Source organism: Manihot esculenta, chromosome 2 (assembly GCF_001659605.2).
Source record: "Manihot esculenta cultivar AM560-2 chromosome 2, M.esculenta_v8, whole genome shotgun sequence".
Taxonomy (NCBI): domain Eukaryota; kingdom Viridiplantae; phylum Streptophyta; class Magnoliopsida; order Malpighiales; family Euphorbiaceae; genus Manihot; species Manihot esculenta.
Window position 1 is genome coordinate 3,677,569 of NC_035162.2, and position 21,741 is coordinate 3,699,309.

Here is a 21,741-nt window from a genome sequence, read left to right on the forward strand (position 1 = left end):
TTCATGAGAGCATGTAAATGAATGAATGAACTGTTTTTATAGTTTCTACTCACTGGGCTTTATAGCTCACCCCATTCCCCTAACCCCAGTGTTGCAGGGCCAAAGTGTGATCAGAGTGAGCTATCAGAAGGCAAAGATGATAAAGTAAGGAGAAATGAAGAAGTTATATAACAGCATAGTATGGCTTGATATGTAGGCATGTATAAGTATGTGACGAGTTGGTGTATATGTAATGTTAATAGTTCAAGAGATGTTATGTTATGTTATGTATGCTTGTATAGTATAGTAGTGGACATGATGTATATAAAGGATCTGATATGATGATGTATGTACAAAGTTAATGAAAAGCTAGAGGATGGAAAGTATAGTATGTGCTTTGCCCAGTGTGTGCTGAATCCCTAGTGTCTGCATGTGTCCTGTTTTCCGTTTCTTGATGAGAAATGTGTCAAGCTAGGCTTAACATATGCTGTGTTTCTAAAACTCCAGTGATCAGGGAAGAAAGGGTATAAAATCCCTTGACCCATCTGAGAGGGAAGAAAGGGTAAATCCCTTGACCCAGAACAGACATCAAGACTAACCTGTGATATGCTGACCCTGAGAGAGTGGGTTCTATGTTTTCAGACATAGTGCATAGAGGTTGAGTGTGGTAGTAGATCACTGGTGTCGGCCTTGAAGGCTGTGATTTTAAGGTTAAGCCTGGTAGTTTTACAGAAAATGTTTTCAAAGCTAGTGTTTAGTTGGCTCATGTATGGGATTGAGCAGGTACCCAGAGTTCAGTAGCAGGCTTGCTACGGGTCTAGGCGGCCTTAAGCCGATCTGGATCCTAGCGCCGAGCAGTTTGGAGCCGTTACAGAGGGGTATCGGTGTCCGGGCTGTTACAGATGGTATCAGAGCATAGGGCCTCAGAAGTACGGTGTGTGGAGCAAGTTATCTCACATCGGAAAGAGGTTTTGTTTATCGGAGGGCAAGCACAGTAAGAAAGATTAAGGGTAAGATCATGTCCACTAGGATAGGATGAGGAGTCCTGTCTTGCATGTTGATGTGTAATGCCATGTTTACGCATGTGCGTTTATGTTGTATTATGGATGTTGACTGATCTCTAGTTCCTCAATATGTTGTGTTATGATATGAGATGAGTTGAAAGACCAGATATGGCTTTTGACACAGTTGGTCATGGCATGTTATGCTAGGTTGAGGGCTATTGGAGACAGGTTCATCCATTATAGGAGAGTTCATGTGTATGCCACATGGACCCATGATGTTATGTGATGCTGATGCTTGTGTGTATGTGTGCCTGTTGTGTGTCAGAAGAAAGCTGAGATGCAAGGTGCTAGTCAGTCGGTGAAGTCAGATCCATCTGAGTGGGAAGGTACAGACACCTTTCCCCCTGTTTTGCCAGGAGTGCAGTCAGGCAGAGCTGGCAGTGGGGATACAGCAAGAGACCTTGGAAGATCTGTTGAGGTTAATAGAGGAGGTATAGTGCAGAGGAGGGATATAGGTGTGCAAGTGAATATGGATGAAGATAATATGGGAGAATCCGAAGATGATGCGCAGATTAAGGAGTCCAAGAGTTCAAGTTCAGGAGAAGTTGATCCCTCCAGTCTGAGTACAGCTGCGAAGAGAGGCAGAGAGGGGAGAAGAACCCCTAGGCAGTGGGGCAGAACTAGGAAGGGTAGACTGTGGAAGAGGTTGCAGGCTCGGCTAGACGTTGGAGAAGGTTTAGACCGCCCAAGATGTTTAAGGTGTGGAAGATCACACGGAGGAGTATGTCTAGCAGGGACAACAGCATGTTTCAGTTGCGGACAGGAAGGGCATTTCGCACGCGAGTGTCCTACTGCGCCCAGGATGGTACGGTCCCAGTGGTTAGCTCCAAGTAATGTGGCTCAGACCAGTGAGGATAGAAGGGGAGCAGACACATCGAACACGGTGATGCCAGGTACGCTCACTTTTGACTGTTCTGATGTGTGTGTTGTTGTGAACCCTGGTGTGCTTCTTTTTCTGTAGTTGCTCTAGGAGCCTTTGAGCGGTTGAGTTGATCGCTTCTAGGTGTAGGGTGTTCTCTTTGGGTTAGTAGACCCGGGTAGGATTCATCTGGAACAGAGGTTCCGTCCAGTGTCATTTGCGAGTAGATGCCTTCCACCTGATCTTGAGGTCCTAGACTTGAGTGTCTGGATGTCAATCGGGGGATGGATTGGTTTCTTCTTATGGTGCTGGTGCTCTTTGCGTCTGCAGCGCAAGGTAGCCAGGAACGGAGTTCAGGATGGCTCTGAGGTAGGCTTCAGAGAGGACAGAGTAGGATGCCTAGAAGTTTGATGTCAACTGTCAGGCTCGTAGGGTGTTTAGGAGTGGTTGTTAAAAGGTTCTTGTGCAGGTTCGAGAGGTTAGTAGTCAGGTCTGGGAATCAGTCTTAGTACCGTAGATAGTGAGAGTGTTAGTGATCAGGGAAGAAAGGGTATAAAATCCCTTGACTCATCTGAGAGGGAAGAAAGGGTAAATCCCTTGACCTAGAACAGACATCAAGACTAACCTGTGATATGCTGACCCTGAGAGAGTGGGTTCTATGTTTTCAGACATAGTGCATAGAGGTTGAGTGTGGTAGTAGATCACTGGTGTCGGCCTTGAAGGCTGTGATTTTAAGGTTAAGCCTGGTAGTTTTACAGAAAATGTTTTCAAAGCTAGTGTTTAGTTGGTTCATGTATGGGATTGAGCAGGTACCCAGAGTTCAGTAGCAGGCTTGCTACGGGTCTAAGCGGCCTTAAGCCGATCTGGATCCTAGCGCCGAGCAGTTTGGAGCCGTTACAGAGGGGTATCGGTGTCCGGGCTGTTACAGTTAAGCCTCGGAGTGCATTAATCAAGTCCTTATAATGTTAAATTCTTTAATCATTTTATTAGATTTATATTAAAAGATATTAATTAATTTATTTTAAATAATTAAAATATTAAATAGCATAAATAATTAAAATCATAATAACCAAGTAATTTTATTATTTTCAAACTACAGAAATTAAACATCATAAATATTCTAAGCTGCATTAATTTTGCTTAATACTTTTTTTAAAAGAAATATAAAGTTTAATTGTTTTAATTGATTTTTTTAAAAAAATAAAGACTAAAGAAAGTCGAAAACATATGTTTGAATAAATAATTTAAAATCATAATCACTAAGGCATAAATTAACTATAATTTTTGTAATATTTTCTAGAAAAATATATGGAGGTGTAAATTATATAAGTACATACACTTAAAATTTTAAATAAATTAAATTTAATATATTTTGGTTAACATAATTAAAATGGTAAATTTGATTTCATTTATAATATCTTTCTATTTGTGTCGTTTTTTTATTATATATATGTTAACTGAATATATTAATAGTTAATTATAAATTAATTTGCATCTATCATAAATTATGTTCACTTTTGTAAAATTATATTTATTATTACAGGCGTAGTCGCCGCAAGCCTGCAACGGGTTTTCAATCTCAAAGCACTTAAAGCAGTAGGATTGACGTTTCATTCAATGCTGTTAACGGGGAAATTTTCACTTATATGTGCGTTTTATTTATTTATTTATTTTTATATAAATTCCAGATTTATTGAAAAAAAACATAAATGTTTATATTAATTTTCATTTATGATTTAAAATTTAAATAATAAAATAAAAAATTTTAAATTTATTACAATTATAATTAAAAAAATTAATAGTAATTTATAATATAATTCTTAAAATTTTATATTAATAAATTACATAATTTCTTAATTTAAATTTTATATTAAAAATAAATATATTTTATATTTATTGTATATAATATTAAATATTTAAAATTAAATAATATTTATTATATATTAAAATATTTTATTGAATATTAATATACATATTTATTAACTTATATATAAAGTGAAAATAAATAATAAATAATAAAATTGATAAAAAATATTATTAAAATAAAAATATATATTTTAAAAATTATTTAATTAGTAAATAGAAATTTAAGACTATATTATAACTTATTAAATTAATTTCATACTAAATTAAAAATATTTAATTTTATTATGTCAATTTTAAAATTATAAATATAAATGTAAATGATTTTTTTTAATGTCCCAAAATTCTGATATATATCAAAAGAAGCTTTTAAATTACGCCCATAGCAACTTCTTAATAAAAATAAAAATAAAAAAAAAAAGGAAAAAACGCCCGTAGCATGACTAATTTTCCGCGGAATCATCTAAAAGACGCCGAGTTCATCACTGAGACAAAGAACGCGCCTTTCTCCCTTGGCAGTTGGCATTTGCGGGCTTGCAGCTATTCCATCTGTCCCTCGCAACTTCATAACTGACCATTCCCTGTTCTTCTTCTTCTACTCTCTCTCTCTCTCGCGGGCTCGTTCTCTCATATCTGATTGATGATTTCGTAGAAATTAAGCCGGCAACGCTCTCAATTACTTGGTCAGTGATCATCTATATGTGGATCGTCTCTTTTTGATTTACTTTCTATTCGATTTTGGATTTCTTGTGAAATACTATCTGTTGGATGAACTTTTTAAGTAACCAAACAAAATTATGTATACTTTAATCAACCGTTTGTTGAGGATTGTTGCTGCATTTAGTTGTTGTTTATCATACATCGACTGAGCATTTCTCATTATGTGTTTAATGTTGGGTTTGAGCTTTCAATGCTTGTTTGTTTCCTGAGAAAATACAGGAAACTTAGCTGAGTCGAAGTTTGTGTTCTTAATTTCGTTGGACCTGAGAAATTAAGATAGTTGATATGCCATAAAAGAATATATTACGAATTTATATGTTTTATGAGAGATTTTAAGGCTGGACTTCAATTGAAAACTAAAACATATTCGTCTATTACCATGTTGCCATGTAACAATTTAATTGGTTTAGTCGACACTGACGTGGTAGATTGAGTCAACGAGTGTCCCTAAGAATTTGTCTTTTTTATTGCCTTAGTTCCATTTGAAGGCCAATTTGCGCTACACAGTAAGTGTAAATTGTTTCATCCCAGTGGGACTTGAGCATGGAATTTCACTGAAGGCCTTGAGGTTGCATCTTATGTTTATGAAGACTCCATTCATTTGTTGGATTTATATGTGCTTTTCGTTTTCCTGATATTCTTTGTCACAAGCAGAGGGTATCTTTCATTTCGTATAAATCCTTGAAATCAACACTATGATGATTATTTTTGTTTTAGGTTGTTTCGAGGTGTTTCATCAATCTGTTTCATGAGGTGGAATGGGTTTTGCGGATAATACAAAGAAAACGCAGTCATCAAGAATGCTATCATTAAGTAATTGCGATCATTCTGAGGGAAATTGGGGAAGATTGCTGATGGAAAATGGTCATTATGATTCTCGTGTTGGTTTTCCCAAGTGTAAGCGGGGGAGAGTTTCGGCCATTCGGGACTTTCGCCCTGGGTGTGGACAATTTGCCCCTCGGATCTCTTTGAGACCAACTGAAGAAGCCATTTCTAATGGTATAGTTCAGAATTCAGTAGACCAGGGGAAGAGTTGTGATGCATTTGGGGATGGAATTAGGCATGTGTCCAGATCTCCTGAAGTTTTGGAAAATTTTGATTTTACAGTGATTCCTAGACAAACAATTGACGTGGAATCCAAGCCGGAAGCACCAGTGGTATCATCTGATCACGTGGATGGACTCAATTTACTAAATACAACACTTCTTAAGATGCCATGCCCAGAAGCGCCAGACACTTTTAGTAATGCAGGGGATATTGAACCGTTAAAGTCTTCAGAACATGAAAGGTTTAATGTGCCAAAGGATTTGCATAATGTGGATATCTCTGCTCCTGTGGAATCCATGGTCCCACGACATTATCCTTCTCGGAGGAAAATTTCAGCTGTCAGAGACTTCCCTCCATTGTGTGGAAGAAATGCTCCAGTCTTATTAAAGCGAGTGCAAATATGCTTGCTTCCACAGAGAACAAAAATTTTGGTAAACAGGAGTTGTATGTTGAAGAAGAGGTGATGAAATGTGTAGATGTGAAACAAATGGTAGAGGATGACAATGTTTTAAATAGAGATGCCCACAAACATAGGTTGGAGAGGAATTCTTCTAGTCTGAGAGAGGTTAATTCTCAAGCTGAATCCAAAGTGCCTACTACTATAGATATGAAAAATCAAGATGAGTATGGAAATTGTTGTGGGAATAAGATGAAGGTGTGCCAAGAGGATTTGCTAGAAGAAAGCATCAATTCTCCTGTGGAAAGCATTCAAAATCTATGTTGCTTGAAGTCTGAGTCAGTCCCTGAATCAGGCAAGAGGAGGATTCAAGGCCTGGAGGATAATTTGGAGATGGAATTTGAATTTAAGATGGAGAAGAAAAGCTCCACAAGTAAGCTCTTAGCTATAAAAATATAATGTTAGAGGAAGGCAATGGGGATGTGGAACTTGAACTGGACAGAGGGTTGTCATGCAGGGGCTTATGGCTGTAGGGAATGATCCTTGGAGGAAGGGGAAAATGGCCCCTAATGACTTTTCTGGTGGTACCGATGAAAGCAAAGGGAGAAAAATGATTTGACACTGCAGGAACAATCCAGATCTGCTGTTGGAACAAAGAAGAATAATGTTGAGAACTTTGAAGGGACACATATGAAGAAGAGGAACAAGAAGAATTCATTTGCTAGTGGCAAGGCTTATCACGGTATAGGTGAGATGGTTGCATGGGATGCAGGAGATGATGTTAAGCATGGTGGTGAATCTAATGATTTTCAGTTGGTTAGGAGATCAAGTAATTTTAGTGAGACACTTCCTTCTTCCTGCCCCAGCAATTTGACTGCTAAAGGCAATGGTAATGGTACATTTGTCACCAGAAACAAAGTTAGGGAAACACTGCACTTGTTCCCAGTTGTCTATAGGAAACTTGTTAAGGAACAAGAGGCAAAATTGAAGAATATTAAGAGGCCCAATCTAGTTGCAGCAACTATTCTTAAAAGTAAAGGAAAATATGTAAACATGAGCAAGAAAATCATTGGATCTGTTCCAGGAGTTGAAGTTGGTGACGAGTTTCAGTACAGGGTGGAGCTAAACATTATTGGTCTTTCATCGCCAAACTCAGGGAGGTATAGATTTTGTGAAGGAAGGTAAAATTGTGCTTGCAACAAGTGTTGTAGCATCTGGGCGCTATGATGATGATATGGATGGCTCTGATGTCTTGATATATACTGGTTCAGGAGGGAATATAAAGGGGGGTGATAAGAACCCTAAAGATCAGAAGCTTGAACAGCGTAATCTTGCTTTAAAGAATAGTATGGATGCAGAGAATCCTGTGAGGGTCATTGAGGGTGATATAAGAGTGTCTGAATCATCTTGTGCAAGAACTAGGATATATGTTTATGATGGGCTATATTTGGTGAAGGAGTGTTGGCAGGAATCGGGACCACGTGGCAAACTTATATTTAAGTTTAGGTTGGATCGAATTCCAGGTCAACCAGAGCTTGCTTGGAAAGTGATGAAGAAGTCCAAAAAATTTGAAGTAAGAGAGGGTATCTGTGTAGATGATATCTCAAAAGGTAGAGAGTCAATTCCCATTTGTGCTATGAACACCATAGACAAGGAGAAGCCTCCACCATTTGAATACATCACCCATGTTACATTTACTGATTGGCACCACCCTATTCCTCCCAGGGGTTGTGATTGTACTGATAGCTGTTCTGAATCTGGGAAATGTTCTTGTGTGGCAAAAAATGGAGGGGAGTTCCCATAAAACCATAATGGGGCTCTTGTTGAAGCAAAGCCATTGGTCTATGAGTGTGGTCCTTCTTGCAAGTGTCCTCCTTCCTGTTACAGAAGGGTCAGTCAGAATGGTATCAAGTTCCAGCTTGAAATCTTTAAGACTGAATCAAAGGGATGGGGTGTGAGATCTTTAAATTCAATCCCTTCAAGAAGTTATATCTGTGCGTATGCAGGAGAGCTTCTTGAAGAGAAGGAAGAACTGGTGGTGATGAATATTTATTTCATCTTGGAAATAACCGCAGTGACAGTGCTCTCTGGGAAGGACTTTCAATCCTCCTGTCTGAGGCACACTCAAATTCTCGTGAGTCATGGAGGAAAGTTGCTTCATCATTGATGCCGCAAAGCATGGCAATGTGGGGAGATTCATCAATCATAGCTGTTTCCCCTAATCTTTATGTGCAAAATGTTCTCTAGGATCATGAGGACAAGAGGATTCCTCACATAATGCTATTTGCTGCTGAGAATATTCCCCCCTTGCAAGAGCTAACATACTATTACAATTATAAAGTAGGTAAGGTTCTTGATTCTGATGGCAATATAAAGAAGAAGAACTGTTACTGCGGTTCTCCAGAGTGCGTTGGGAGGATTTATTGAGGCTGTCTGGCAAAAGGAGTTGGATTTAGAAGCAGCTGTGTTTTACTTTGTCCAAGTAAGTTTCTCTATGAAGTACAAATATGTATATATCCATATATAGATATATGTTTTGACCCCATATGATAAAGGATGTACGTCTATATGCATGTTTCCTTGTTTGTAATTTGAGCGCGTGTGATATTTCAGTCTCACATCAAAATGGGATTATTGATCTGATCAGTTTGTATATATGGGCCATAAACAGCATGAGGCAATGTCTTCATGTTAGATTTAGTTTAGTTTGGTTTCACCATATTATATTTACAACGCTGGTTCTTAAACATATGCAGGGATTCTCGTATCTGCTGACCAACAAAATCGTAGCTCCCAGTCAGTTTTCATGCGTTGTGGTTTGTTGCGCTCCAGCGTCATCAACCCCATCCATATGGTAGGTTAAATTTATGGTTGGGTAGATTATTTGCTGGTAGGTAGTAATGCAAGCCTTTAGTTTTAGTTTTTCAAGTTCCCATCAGGTGTTGTTTATGTTGAGAGTTGTGGGTTTAGTACTGGATAAAAAAGGAAAGTCTAGAAATCATTGCCATTTTGAGGTAATATTTGCAATAAAATTCATATTTCATATTTTTCGCATGGAGTTTATCCAGTATTCCGAACTTTTGAATTACAATTACTTTTATTATCTATATGTTTTCTTCCATCTCAAACCTAATAGTTAATGATATATAAAGTGTAGTATTTGGAAGGCATCAGCTTCTATTTCGATTAGTTCGACTCATTTGTCAATTCAACCATGATTTTATAAAGTGGTAACAAAATTATAAATTAAAATAAATATTTAACAATGCAAATGCTAAATATGCAGAGTACAAGATACCTTCTAATTGAACATGGGAAGCTGTGCTTATTGGCTTACATGGAAAAAAGACATACTAAGAACAACTAGCTAGTAGCCCCAAACCATATGCTAAAATAATAACTAACTCGCTGATTGCACATTTAAGTGAGCTGAATGTTTGAGTCATAAGCAACCCCAGCTTTCCAATCATTTGGGATAGCATTTGTTGCCTGTAGCCATGTTAGCCCTGCACTCCCACTTACTTGCAACCTCAAGGTAATGTAACCATTTGGTGGGTTCGGCATGTCCCAAACTGCTCCAAAGGCCCTTCTCATGCCTATCCACTCCTTGCAATCTTCCTGCATCATTCCGTTTTAACAAAAACGCAATACATTAGGAAAAAGAAAACCTTTTTAATAGCGTTCAGAATAAACTAATAGCACTTGGCAAATCAGACAAAACCTTTTTAATAGCGTTCAGAATAAACTAATAGCACTTGGCAAATCAGACATATTAAAAAGTATATGTTCGATTGTCCCTTTTTCTCTATTTCTCTCTATCCCTTTCCCTTTATTCCTGTCCTGTCCCCTACTGTTGTAATTGAAAAAGGACTTGGAAATGTACCTGCCATATTTGCACGGCTAAGACATCATTTTGGCCACCTTGGTAAAGAATGACAATGGCCAAGTACTCGGGAAACCTGCTATGCTCATGAACTTTGAACATGATGTTGTAATCCGCGAATCGACAAGAAATCCTCCGGTATTCTACATCGACCACACCATATGCAAACAAGTCTAAGACCATGTTTGGATTTGCTAATCTTGCATAAGCTCGTGTGCTAAGAATGAAGTCAGTGTTGTCCCCTTCACCATAGTCAGTTGCCACTACATTCACCCCATCATCAGTGCAAAGTTGTGAGACCTTACACCTAACCTGAATATTATTGAACCACAAACCATCATCATTAGATCAGTTGCAATCTTTTCATTAACTAATGAGTGCTTCCTTAACTAGCTTCTTGATGGTAGCAAGCACTTTATAAACTTGATTTGAATTATGTTTTTATATACCTGATAGCAAGCACCACAGCCAGTGCCATTCTTATACAACCTAGAAACTCCGGCGACATTAGCATCATTGACCGTCCTTCCATATTCGCCAAATCCACAAGCTCCACCTAAAGCATCATAAACAGAAGGAAAAAAGCAAAAACAGTAATAATGAACATAATTATTTAAAGGTACATATGAGGGACATTTCATGTCTAATTAAGAAAGTGTTCTTGTATTCATTATTTTATACGCAGACAAGGATTGAGTCACGTACTTGGTGTCCCCAAGCAATCAGGGCTACCATAGTAAGTTGCCCTAGAACATGTGAAGTCTTGGGAGTAACATATTACAGGCAGTAGCACCAAGAAACAAGAAAGGCAGTAACCATATGTGAACCCCATAGCTTAATATTAGTAGCAAACAAAGCTACAAGGCACAGAAAATGAAAATGAGAAGTAGGTTATGAGTTGGGAAGCTATGGAAATACCACCCCCTATTTATAGGTGAGAACTGAGGCTGCTGTGGATGCCAATTGCAACCCTTTTTTCTTTTCCACTTGGACAAGGTGGGAGGGTTAGATTAGTGATGTGTCAAGTCCATGTAGGCTCCTGCAAGACACCTTTCCATGTATTAGTAAGAGGATGCATTTGCCAAAAAAGTGCCCAACTTTTTTTTCCTTTTTATTTTTCCATATACGCCTTTTTTTTACGCTCTCATTGTGTTCAGAATAAAAATTTTCTTTTTGAACGCTCTTACAACAGGGGTCATGGTATGATTGTTGTACTTGAGGGAATTGTTAATTCATCATTACATTCCTTCACTAGCAATTCTGTTTTATTATTAATTTTATTTAAATAGTAAGATTTGAATTTCGGATGTAGACAATGAAAAGTATATTCTTTTTGTGAATATTATAGTTTTGATATGGACGATTTTTGACTTGTAATAAGTTTTTTCTTTAAAAAAAACTATAAACTTTAAATTTGTTCTTACTAATGCACTTATTATTACATTTTACAAGATTCACGGCAAAGAGAGATACATGAGAATCATAATACTAATCTAGAAAAGACAAGCCCTCATCAGAATACAACTCCAAATAACAAATTAAAAAATTAATCAAATCCAAGAAAATTAAACCCAAACCCAAAAGAAACCAAGCCGAAACGGTAACACTAGAAAGCATAAGACAAAGCAGCACCGCCAGCAAGCCGTAGCCACACCATTAGAGACTGGAACCGGCATCAACGAAGCAGCCCAACAAAAAATGCATCGATAAGCATCTCTCAAGATAAAAAAAGGCGACAATTAGACTAGCAACAACAAACACTCAAAGAGGGAGGGGAGAGGACAGAGCTCGCAACGATCTTTGCCTAGGGATGCATGTATCATCGGACGTAGCGATGGTATCCCTGAGTTGTCATCCACCCGCACCAGCCCTTGTCCATTCAACAAGGCCAAGATGAGAATTTAAAAAAAAAAAAAACAAATAATTTCGAGTAAAAATTAAATTTAAACTCTAGACTTTTTGAATATGAAGATAATTTGAGTGTCAATGAGTTAAAAAAATCCATTAATAAACGGAACTCTTTACTTAATAGAGTCAAGAACGAAAACTGAGGGTTATGATCAATCGGATCAAAGCTGCTAACCCATTGTCAGTTTGGTCGTAACGCACTGAAGGAAGGCTGACAATCTAGGTAAGCATATAGATATTAGCTATTCCTGGTGGTCAATTGTGTGGATAAGACTGGAAATTTTGGGGTGGGAGCACTTGATCTTTTGAAGATCTCTAACCAAGTTAGTTTTTTCAGAAAAAAAAAAAAGAAATCGTTTTACGACCTTTTGGGCTTCAATGCACTTGGTGTATACAAAGCAAAACGAGGTACGAATGCCAAGTGTAATTCCAGTGTAGAGAAGGGCGTACAACTCAACTTTTTAGGGGAGATTGGGGTAGGTGACTCCTATTCCCAGTCGTCCACTTGGCAATTTCATAGCAGCCCACCAATAGAAAAATAAAGAAAGGAACAATACATAGCCTAATCAGCTGGCCATCAACACTATCATCATTCATACCCAATGATTTTAAGAATCCCACACTGAATCTATCCATTAGAGTTCAGATTTCCAACTCCTCCACTCTCCATTCTCAACGCTATTCCAGAATTAGACGTCCAGCCATTCACCAAAAAGAGTTGTGGGAACAAAGAGGTTTCCAAAACAGATTTTAGCATGGAAAATTTTGACTTTAGTTGTGATTCATTTCCGGAATAGTTGCAATTGAATTTATCGAACAGAAAATTACATGCAAACTTAATACTCTGTTACATGCGCAGATTAACCACAGAAACATGCTAAAATCTCATTCAATGAAATATTCCTTTTCTTGGTCCATACGGGTCAGCATCACCATGAATTCAGTATACCTTGCTCCAGCCAATGCAAAACGTAACCTAACAACATTCAAAAGTAGAGTTGGAAAACCAAAAAAGCATTACCAAAAACAGATATACAATGAAATATTGAACAAGACTCATTGATTTGCAATTAATCCAATGATAATTTGATTGTTCACAGCATACATGGAGATGGTAACTGTCCCTATATAATTACTTATTGTGGCTTGTGTAATATGATATCTCTGTGCTCTGTGCCCTAAAAACTGGAGGCATAATGGAGGAGATGCTGTTGATATTTGGAACCATTAATGTGTACGGTTGATATTAAAAAGGAAATGCTACCACTTGGCATCCCCTCCCTACATTTGTAAATTTGAGATGAGAGAAGGGACCGAAAGCTATATAGTGGTGGATGAAACTGATGATACCAGACAATAAAGTACATCGCCACTTAGCATTGCCTCTTCAATCATTTTCAATTCAAATCCAGCAATTTTAACAGAACAATCAACAAAAGCAAACGCAAGGTGTATCCCACTTTAAACTACTGCGTCAATCTACAACTTACTTGATCCACTTCTCCAGATTTCTTTCTACAGAAATTTCAGGAAGAAGGATAGTGTAATAATGGTTAGGTGGCATTGCCATGAAAAGAACAAGCAAATATCATTCAATCCAGAATATACCCCACCATACATGCTAGAGCATTGGAGCTATAAAATAAACGGAAAAAAAAAAAGCAAGTGGCATTGAGTGGGTGTATGAATAAGAGACATATGATAGTCACGGAAAGATATCCCAAAATATTGGCCATACACAGCTTAATATGTTCAGTGGTAGCGAGCTTGTCAAGGGCAACTGACTCTAATAATGATCACAATAATTATTCAGGATGCCTGTTTCAAAATACGTCTAAAAATCAATTTTTCCAAAATCACCTGCATTTAATATTCAATGATCCAATTCGGTATCAATTCTTGAGCACTGTTACAACTTGTGCTCAAGTCACAACTTGTGGTATGTTTCAAATGGATCGCTGATCACAAGAACCATAAGGGATTCAAGGACAGAGTAGAGAATTTTCATACACACAGTATTATAAAACAATAAAATTTTATATTTCAAAGAAGTTTCACATATTCCAAATCTGACAGTGCCTTGCAGATTATACCTTATGCTGATTATAAAGTATCTTGTCTATGATGCCATATTCAACTGCCTCACCAGGATTAAAGTATTTTGGGTGGCTGATGTCTGCTTCAATCTGCCCAGGTGATTTTCCAATATTCTTCACCAAGAGATTGACCTATAAGATATATAAAAGACCTGTAGCTTTTTTTCACAAGCAAATATTGTGCTGTGATTAAGAAGTTTATGTATACCAAGTATATTAAGTGCTAGACTGCCAGGGAAATTTTGATATTTAATGAAACAAAGAAAAACTGTGAAATTAGTTCTACAAACAAATAAAAGCATTTTAAGATATTCTAAGTACTCTGACTTAAGGAGCAGCACATTTTCATTTTATTTTATCCAAATTTTAATAATGAATTCATGGTTAAATGAATAGTTGCATTTCAAATTGACTGAAAGACCTTTCATTTTCAAATTATAATTAATTTAATACCAAGTTCTTAAAAATCCTTCTATTTTCATTAATGCTTTATTTTCAGGGAATTGGATGGAAAAGAAAAGACAAAAAAATATCATTTCCTGTTTTCTTTTGTTTGGACCACAATTAGATAAAGAAAAACAAGGAGAAAGGAATGGAAAGTAGATCTCCCAATTTGCCTTCAAGCCTACAAAAAAATTTCTCTCCAACTTGGAGTGAAAAGGAGGGAAAAGAGAAAGTAAAATAGTTATGAAAGCAGTTATAAATATACAGTTAACATCAAAGTTGATGAGGATCTAACAGTAAAAATAGACTTATAAATTCATCCCTTGTGTTTTAATGAAAGTAACCAAAAAATAGAAATGAGAATTGATTTTTTTCCTTTCTTTTCTTTCTTCTTTTTTCTTTTCACTATTTATTTTCATTACATAATTAAGAAACCAAACAAAGACTGAAAAGAAAGTAGAAGAATAGAATTACACAGTCGTTAGAATTAGTGGGTTATATATATACACACACAGTTAACTAAGCATTGCCTAGGCTGTAAAATGATACTACCCGCCCAATTATCTCTTCTCATCTTTCTGTTTTGCATTCTTATCCTTTTTGAAATTGTGCATAATACCATCATCAATGCCAAGCCAGATATTGCTTCAGATAAATGGTGATATTACTCTTAGATTAGGCTGTAGTAAAGAGGGACAACCGGTTCACCTTCTCAATACCCAACAAAATGCACTATTGCACTCTTGATTTTTTCTCACCAGAAAGAATGGGTTCCTCAATACTGAAATCTACATATTATAGTATTAAATACCACAAGCTCGGATGCACATCTCAGATGGCAGTACCATGGAGATATTGTTGTCAAATTAGGCAAGTGCAGTGTAAACAATGGACTAATAATGTCTGCTTAACTGAATGGTAAAAGATTGTTATCAGCTACAGAGGTAAGTGGTTGAACATAAGTTACTTATATCACTTCTTTCTTTCTGAAGTGGATTGCAGTCTCTAGCCTTCTTATCAACCAACAAAAAATTGGACAGGTGAGGCATCACGAAACAACTCATGATCTTAATACTAATCTATTGGTCGATAGATACAAGAGCATTATGTTGCCAAAATCCTCTTCCTGGCTTGTCAATTAAAAATACTTTCATATCCACCAAAGTAATCAGTGAGGCTGGAAGGAAAATAAGAAGGAAATGTATATAGTCAATAATATGAGCCAAGTACATAATGTGAAGAGCGTGTAGCTTAACTTATTGAGTCAAAATACAGATAGGATCCCACCTCCACCTTAGCCCTACAATTTTTTGGTCCCAACCCTACTTCATAGGCCTCAGAGAAGGCCTTCATCTTCTTTAAGGCATCAACTACAATAGAAAGAGGAAAAATAATGTATTACATCTCTCTCTGCTGTAAATATAATTGCAAAAACAGTGTGCCTAATTGTCACAGACTAGTTAGAAAAATTATGACCAAGCCTACCCAAGAACAACTATAGTTCCTAGTAGTCAGCAAGTGTTGTATTATGGAGGTTGTATTTATATAAGCAAAATGACCAATATCTACTCAGGCAAAAACACCAAAGCCATTATTAATTTTACCAATTCTGTTTTCACATTTGTCACTTCTTTCTCGCGAGGTTGACATCTGTTGCTTGACCTTGAAATCTTCCAATTGGCTGCAATTGGTAGGGAAAAGGAAAAAAGAATGAGAGATTTTAGAAATATCCAGTAGCAAGATATTAAAAGAAGAGATTGCAGCAACAAATACCATGGTAAAAAAAACACCTGCTTTATCATGATAGTTGATGAAGGTAGAGCAGACCGATTTCCCTTCGACCCAGCAGCCAGAAGTAGCTGCTTCTCCCCAAGCATTACCAACACAGAGAGTAAATATAGGTGGCTTGACATATCTGCAGCAAAATAAGTCAGCCATAAGCAAAATACACGATATAGAATCTCCTTAACAGTTATGTGGCTTACGGATGTTCATAACAAACTTTTACAGTGGAGTCACTGAACATCACAATATAGAACACATACAGTCATAGACAAATGAAGAGAATCATCGAACAGTTATCTCTATGAGTCATGACTCATGAGACATGTCATGTAACACATATGTCCTACTAATATCAGAACTAAATTAATCTCTCTCAATATACTTCAAAATAAGTAAATAGTCAATGATGTGCCCCTACACTGTGATGTAATTTGCAATACATACATGCACATAAGTATGTCTTTGTAATTTGAAAGGGAGAACTAAAGAAGCTTATAATATGCATTTGGAAAAACTGATAAGAAGATGGTAAACAAATATTAACACAAAGTTGTCCTGCATATAGCACACATCAAGCTGGCTTACATTTGATATTGAAGGCATTTTTTTATTCGGAAGCCACTTAGATTTGGATTGTTCATCCCAATATATAACCATAGCATGTGCTATGTTAAACGAACTATCCTTCAACAATTTAGATCACATAAAAGGATGAATTGGACCAGACATGCATTGGTAAAAGCAACTTTCAGAAGATTTAAACTCTATCTTATGTGTAGTTGTGTGCAAAGACGGTAACATTTCATGGGCAGATATCTCCAAGCTACCATGATCCCTCAGCATGATTATGACAAAAAGAAAAAAAAAATACAGAAAAAAGGGTGTGTATGGGGTTAAGGATAAATGCCTTAACAGAATATCATTAAAAGTTATGTGGAAGGGTGCAAGTTTATGACCCCATAACATCATAGATTGCAAAAGCCTCTGTCTCATAACCCAGCTTTTCACCACCCTGACAAAACAAAAGGATATTGTTATCATATTATTACCACATGACAGCATAATTCAAGAAACATGCTCTGGGATACACATAAACACATAGATATCAGACCAAGGAAAGCTAAATTAATGAAGAACAGTCAACCTTGGTTGTACCAGTGGAGTTTATATAGAGGTAAATAGGTGTCTCTTCATCTTCATACTGAAGGTAAAGAACTTCTGCAAGTATTAACTCTGTGACAGAAGGAACAAGAGGCATGCCCATGTAAACAATTTGATTCTTGAACAGGTAAGATGCTAAGTCAGGAGGAGGTTGCTCCCATGCACTTCCCCGAGTATAAGGAATAACCTGCCAAAGAAGGATGACAAATTAAAAAAAAAAAAAAATTTGTTCGCAACATCGCAAATTTTCAGGGATTCTAAAAAACATCATAGTTCAATGGATACTAAGAGCTTTGAACAAATTTATGACATAACATATTAACGAACAGAAAAACTATCAATCTTACAAGCGCAATTTTTACTGATTGACTCTGTTGATCATATAAGGTTCAAATCAGAGGTCAACCAAGATAAGAATATGAAATGAAAGTAATAAGAATCGGTGCTTCAATTTAAAAAACACTATGCCAAACTCAAATATTCCTTTGCTAGGCGGTGAGCCAAAAATTATAATGGGAACTTTCATGAATTTTCAGTCCCTTGAAAGGTCTGCCATGCAATAAGTCGTGACAAGTTCGTCTCAACTACGAGTATACCATTACATCTCCATAATATAGTCTCATTTTGTTGGATCATATATGTTGGAAATTTAAATGGATCATCCATGTGAATCAACCTAATTCCATCAAAATCCATAAGTTGGGCTATATCCTCATAAGGAGACATATCTTTTAGCCATACATACTTTGGCTTAGAAATCACTTTTATGAAATATAAGTATGAATGCACTTAAGTATGCATACTATGGGAAAAGAGAAAAGGATAGTGCATATTATGCATAGACATAGTATATATGTACAAGAATCGTGTGTTGTATATATTATACTTTTTCTTCGATGTATAAGCTCTGGAACCTACCAATGAGATTAATAACCTTGGCAGAGTAGAAATGATTGCCAAGTGTTTGGATGGATAATAGGAAGAAATGTGGCTCTTTATGTGGTGATCCAAAACATCAAAGTTTGCTCCTCGAGGAAAAATATCATGTCAAACGTATAACAATACATGAAAGTTGTGGGAAAATGAATAAACAGGCTAAAAATTGAACTCACCATAATGACCGCGCTTCTTTTGCCTTTCGAACTCGAAATTGATGCCGGATTGAGACATTCAGGTCTGACTTTGGTTCCGGAGAAATCGCAAGTGATACTTCCGCCGCTGGGGAAGGGGGAGAAATGCTAAATGCGCGTGTGGAGCGCGAGGGACGACGTCGTTGTGGTTGCGACTTCCATTGCCGTTGCTGAGCCTTGAGAAGGAGAGACTAGAGAGTACAGGAGATTGAAATGAAGATACGGAAAAAAACAGGACTGATTGTCGATGGGCTTTTTTTGCCCGTTAATGGATCACATAATTGCCCGAAAAGCCCAAAACCACTGCCATTGTTAAGCCCAGTATCATAAAATTAGCGCAGAGTTTATGCTTTGCCCTCACATATGCTTACGAGTTACAATCGTCGTTTACTCAAAACCAGTTGCACGACGCGGAAAAGGAAAATCCCTAATAACCCCTGCAACCTTATCAATATATATGTAATTTTAAAAGCATCAAGTAATTATAAGCTTTGTCATGTCTCCTCTTGTGACTTGGTCTTCTGTCGATGTGAAGTTTGGATTCTCCTATTGCCATCGGGCTTGTTGTCCCCCTGCTCTTGTTTCGTTTATTTTCTTTATTGAGGATGTAGCGTTGCATTTTGATCATCTCTACAACTTTGCTGTGCATGGTGGGTTTTCAGCTTGACTGTCAACACTGATGGTTCTTTTGAGATGGAGACAAAGCAGTTTTGCTTTTGCTATGGATTCTGTTTGGGTTGGTTTGGCTTGACTGGGTTAAATTGTTGGAATAGACTACATGGATTTTTCTATGCTTTTTTCAGACCCATTATTACTTTTTAGCCTTTATAGACCTTGAAATGCATTTTGCAGGTTAAAAAACAGTAAGTATAAGCTATTTTTGTATAAAATAAGCCAAACATCCATATGATCCAACGGACATCTCCAATCCATTGGTATCACATCCATTCAACTGTAAGAGGCCAATGCTTCTGATCATATGAAGATTTAGTCAATATGAAGGACAGACAGAAGGAAGAAGTAGGTAAATTATTGGGCAATGGGCAGTCAAGCAGCTCCTATCCAACCAATTCAAAGAATTAAGAATGAAAATTCAGCGAGCATAACCCCTAATTTTGAAAGGACCTTTGTGCTCAATTATAAAAGGGTTGTATACAAAAGCACCTGTGTCCTTTATCATTTTTAATACAAAAATTGTCCTTCTCTATTTGCCCTTGATTGTTTTATCCCTTATCTATGGATTTATCAAAACTTGGAGGAATTTCTCCAAACTCATAGCGATCGACGTGTGAATGCGATCTCCCACCTTAATACCGAACTTGGCTTAGACAAGACTCCATCAATAATAAACCTGATCATCATGAAATTTTCTAAGATTCTAGTCAATCCATTCAGTAGGTGATAGCTTAATAATAAGCCAGATTTGAGATACAAATAAAATAGCATCAGCATTCATTTTTTTAAGGTCCAATATTTTTAAAAAAAAATTAATAGACAACACTTTGAAATAATTGCATTTAAGAAATAAAATTAGATCGTTAATTGGATACATAAATAAATAAAGTTTACATTCATGGATTTTTTGTGATAATTACTGCAAAATACATGAATTTTCCAAATTATAAGCAGCCAGAGGGTTTAACTATGCCGATGGTATCCCCCAACACATTAACGCATGATGAATGAGCGGTTTGATTTGGGTAAGTTAAATTTACGTTGTACAATCTAATCTTACTGCAGGGGAATTTAGAACTGCAATCAAATTTTATAGCCACTGGTGTAGCTGAGATTCCTCTAATTCCTCGATATATTACATCATTAATTTTTATACCTGAAACCTGTAAATAACATAAAATAAATCATTAATTAATACAAATAATATCATTTTAATTTGTTGAAAGAATACTTTGTAAAATATTTTTAATTACTTACCTGATTAGGACAATTTAAATTGTGAGGACAATAATTTTGATCAATAATAATAGGATTTTGAACATTATACATAATAGCCCGCTTGAATCGAATTCTTTCAACAAATCCATTGCTTGGCCTAGCCCATGATTTGATCCTGAATCCATTTGAAGCATTTCTAAAAATTGTTCTCTTGATGGTTACATTTTGAACTCCTTCTTCATCCATTTCATTTGCTAAGCTTCCGATGCTTAAAGTAATATAAGAAAATAAATTATTACATAATATAAAATAATATAATAAAGATATCATTAACTAAATTAATAATTTAGAAGGCCTAAAATAGGTATAGTATCTTACCTAATGCCATGACCAGGGCCGCATTGAATTCCTTCAATCCACAAGTTCTTAGTTCCAGGGCCGATGGAGATGCAATCATCTCCTGTTTTAATCGAAGAGTTCAATATCACAACATCAGTAGCAAATTGCACATGAATGCCATCTGTGTTCGGGCTATTTCCAGGAGCTTTCACTTTGACCCCTTCAATTTTCACATTATGGCAGCCATTAAGCACGATGTGAAACATCTGGCTGTTTAGTGAAAATAAGCGTTTGATCTTTATGTTCTTTGCGTTGGTAAAGCTCAGTGTCTGCAAGAAAAACAACCACCCATTAGTCTAATTCTGCTAGATTTAAGACAATCTCTCAGATTTACGAATTAAAAAGGTTGTACTGTGATACCGAAGCGCCTGTAGGGCAGTTGCTGCCTGCAGCTTTGCAATCCCACAAGTGGCGTCCCTTAGCATCAAGTGCTCCACCCACAATGGAAACACCAGCAACTCCATAGAAGCTAAGCCAATTGCCAGCTTGACCAAGATGTTGATAACCCGTTGGAGCCACCAGCGTCCCATCAATCTGAATGGTGATATCAGGGCTTTTGCAAGGACCTTTAAAGAGCAGAGAGCCAACCAAATACCTTCCTTTAGGGACGTAAATCATGCTTGAACCTTTAGAGCCACAGGCTGCAAGCCATGCATCAAATAAGGCATTGGTTGAATCGGTTACTCCATTTGGTTTCGCTCCATAACGTAAGACGTTGTAATAGTTTGTTTGGGCAAATGATGAGTTGAAGTGCCAGGCCAAGAAAATGAAGAAGAAGAAGACTAATCTTGCCATTTTGGTTTCCTGAACGAAAGGAAAATGCGAGAAAACAAGAAGATAGCTAAAGGGTGTGGTAGTTAAGAATACAGAAGTAGTGGGAAGTTGAAAGATGAGAGGAAAGTTGAAGGAAGATTAGTGCTTAAATAGAGTAATTAGAGTAGCAGTTATCAAGAGAGCTTATTCAAAAATGGAAATTAAGCTACGCCGGGGAGCACAGGCAAACAAATATTTGCTCGCTTTGACGAGGACCTTTCGGTCCGGCGACCATCAAGATATGATTCCTTAAATAGTTTTTTTTTTCTTTTTATTTTTTTAAATTCTGATCGAAGTATT

At 36.7% G+C, this 21,741-nt stretch overlaps 3 protein-coding genes and 2 pseudogenes across 3 annotated transcripts; 2 read left to right on the forward strand and 3 right to left on the reverse strand.

Moving 5' to 3' along the window:
• Positions 1-1,151: 1,151 nt before the first annotated feature.
• On the forward strand, positions 1,152-2,313 carry LOC122721909. The gene is made up of 3 exons (XM_043951005.1): positions 1,152-1,166; positions 1,309-1,848; positions 2,233-2,313. The coding sequence occupies exons 1-3, from the start codon at positions 1,152-1,154 to the stop codon at positions 2,311-2,313; spliced, it is 636 nt and encodes a 211-aa protein (XP_043806940.1).
• Positions 2,314-4,185: 1,872 nt separating this feature from the next.
• LOC110609077 lies at positions 4,186-9,085 on the forward strand (annotated as a pseudogene).
• Positions 9,086-9,147: 62 nt separating this feature from the next.
• LOC110609076 (expansin-like B1) lies at positions 9,148-10,697 on the reverse strand. The gene is made up of 4 exons (XM_021748405.2): positions 10,518-10,697; positions 10,262-10,368; positions 9,813-10,124; positions 9,148-9,547 (listed from the first exon to the last, which is right to left on the reverse strand). Exons 1-4 carry the CDS (start codon positions 10,642-10,644, stop codon positions 9,350-9,352), a joined length of 744 nt encoding a protein of 247 aa, XP_021604097.2. The 5' UTR covers positions 10,645-10,697; the 3' UTR covers positions 9,148-9,349.
• Positions 10,698-12,441: 1,744 nt separating this feature from the next.
• Positions 12,442-19,079, reverse strand: LOC110602870 (annotated as a pseudogene).
• An 876-nt stretch (positions 19,080-19,955) lies between these two features.
• On the reverse strand, positions 19,956-21,423 carry LOC110604904 (polygalacturonase). Its single transcript, XM_021743195.2, has 4 exons — positions 20,989-21,423; positions 20,608-20,897; positions 20,269-20,497; positions 19,956-20,174 (listed from the first exon to the last, which is right to left on the reverse strand). The coding sequence occupies exons 1-4, from the start codon at positions 21,421-21,423 to the stop codon at positions 19,956-19,958; spliced, it is 1,173 nt and encodes a 390-aa protein (XP_021598887.1).
• Between the last annotated feature and the right edge of the window lie 318 nt (positions 21,424-21,741).

What these genes read in the sequence shown, in the direction of transcription:
- LOC122721909 (XM_043951005.1), top strand. An exon ending in GTCCTACTGCGCCCAGGATG is followed by an intron (nt 1,849 to 2,232) that starts GTACGGTCCCAG and finishes TTGCGTCTGCAG; the next exon opens with CGCAAGGTAGCCAGGAACGG.
- LOC110609076 (XM_021748405.2), bottom strand. Translation starts at nt 10,644, where the DNA reads ATGGGGTTCACATATGGTTACTGCCTTTCTTGTTTCTTGGTGCTACTG. An exon ending in TGATTGCTTGGGGACACCAA is followed by an intron (nt 10,369 to 10,517) that starts GTACGTGACTCA and finishes ATGATGCTTTAG; the next exon opens with GTGGAGCTTGTGGATTTGGC. An exon ending in GCTGTGGTGCTTGCTATCAG is followed by an intron (nt 10,125 to 10,261) that starts GTATATAAAAAC and finishes AATAATATTCAG; the next exon opens with GTTAGGTGTAAGGTCTCACA.
- LOC110604904 (XM_021743195.2), bottom strand. Translation starts at nt 21,423, where the DNA reads ATGGCAAGATTAGTCTTCTTCTTCTTCATTTTCTTGGCCTGGCACTTC. An exon ending in ACTGCCCTACAGGCGCTTCG is followed by an intron (nt 20,898 to 20,988) that starts GTATCACAGTAC and finishes TTTTTCTTGCAG; the next exon opens with ACACTGAGCTTTACCAACGC. An exon ending in ATTTAAATTGTCCTAATCAG is followed by an intron (nt 20,175 to 20,268) that starts GTAAGTAATTAA and finishes TGTTATTTACAG; the next exon opens with GTTTCAGGTATAAAAATTAA.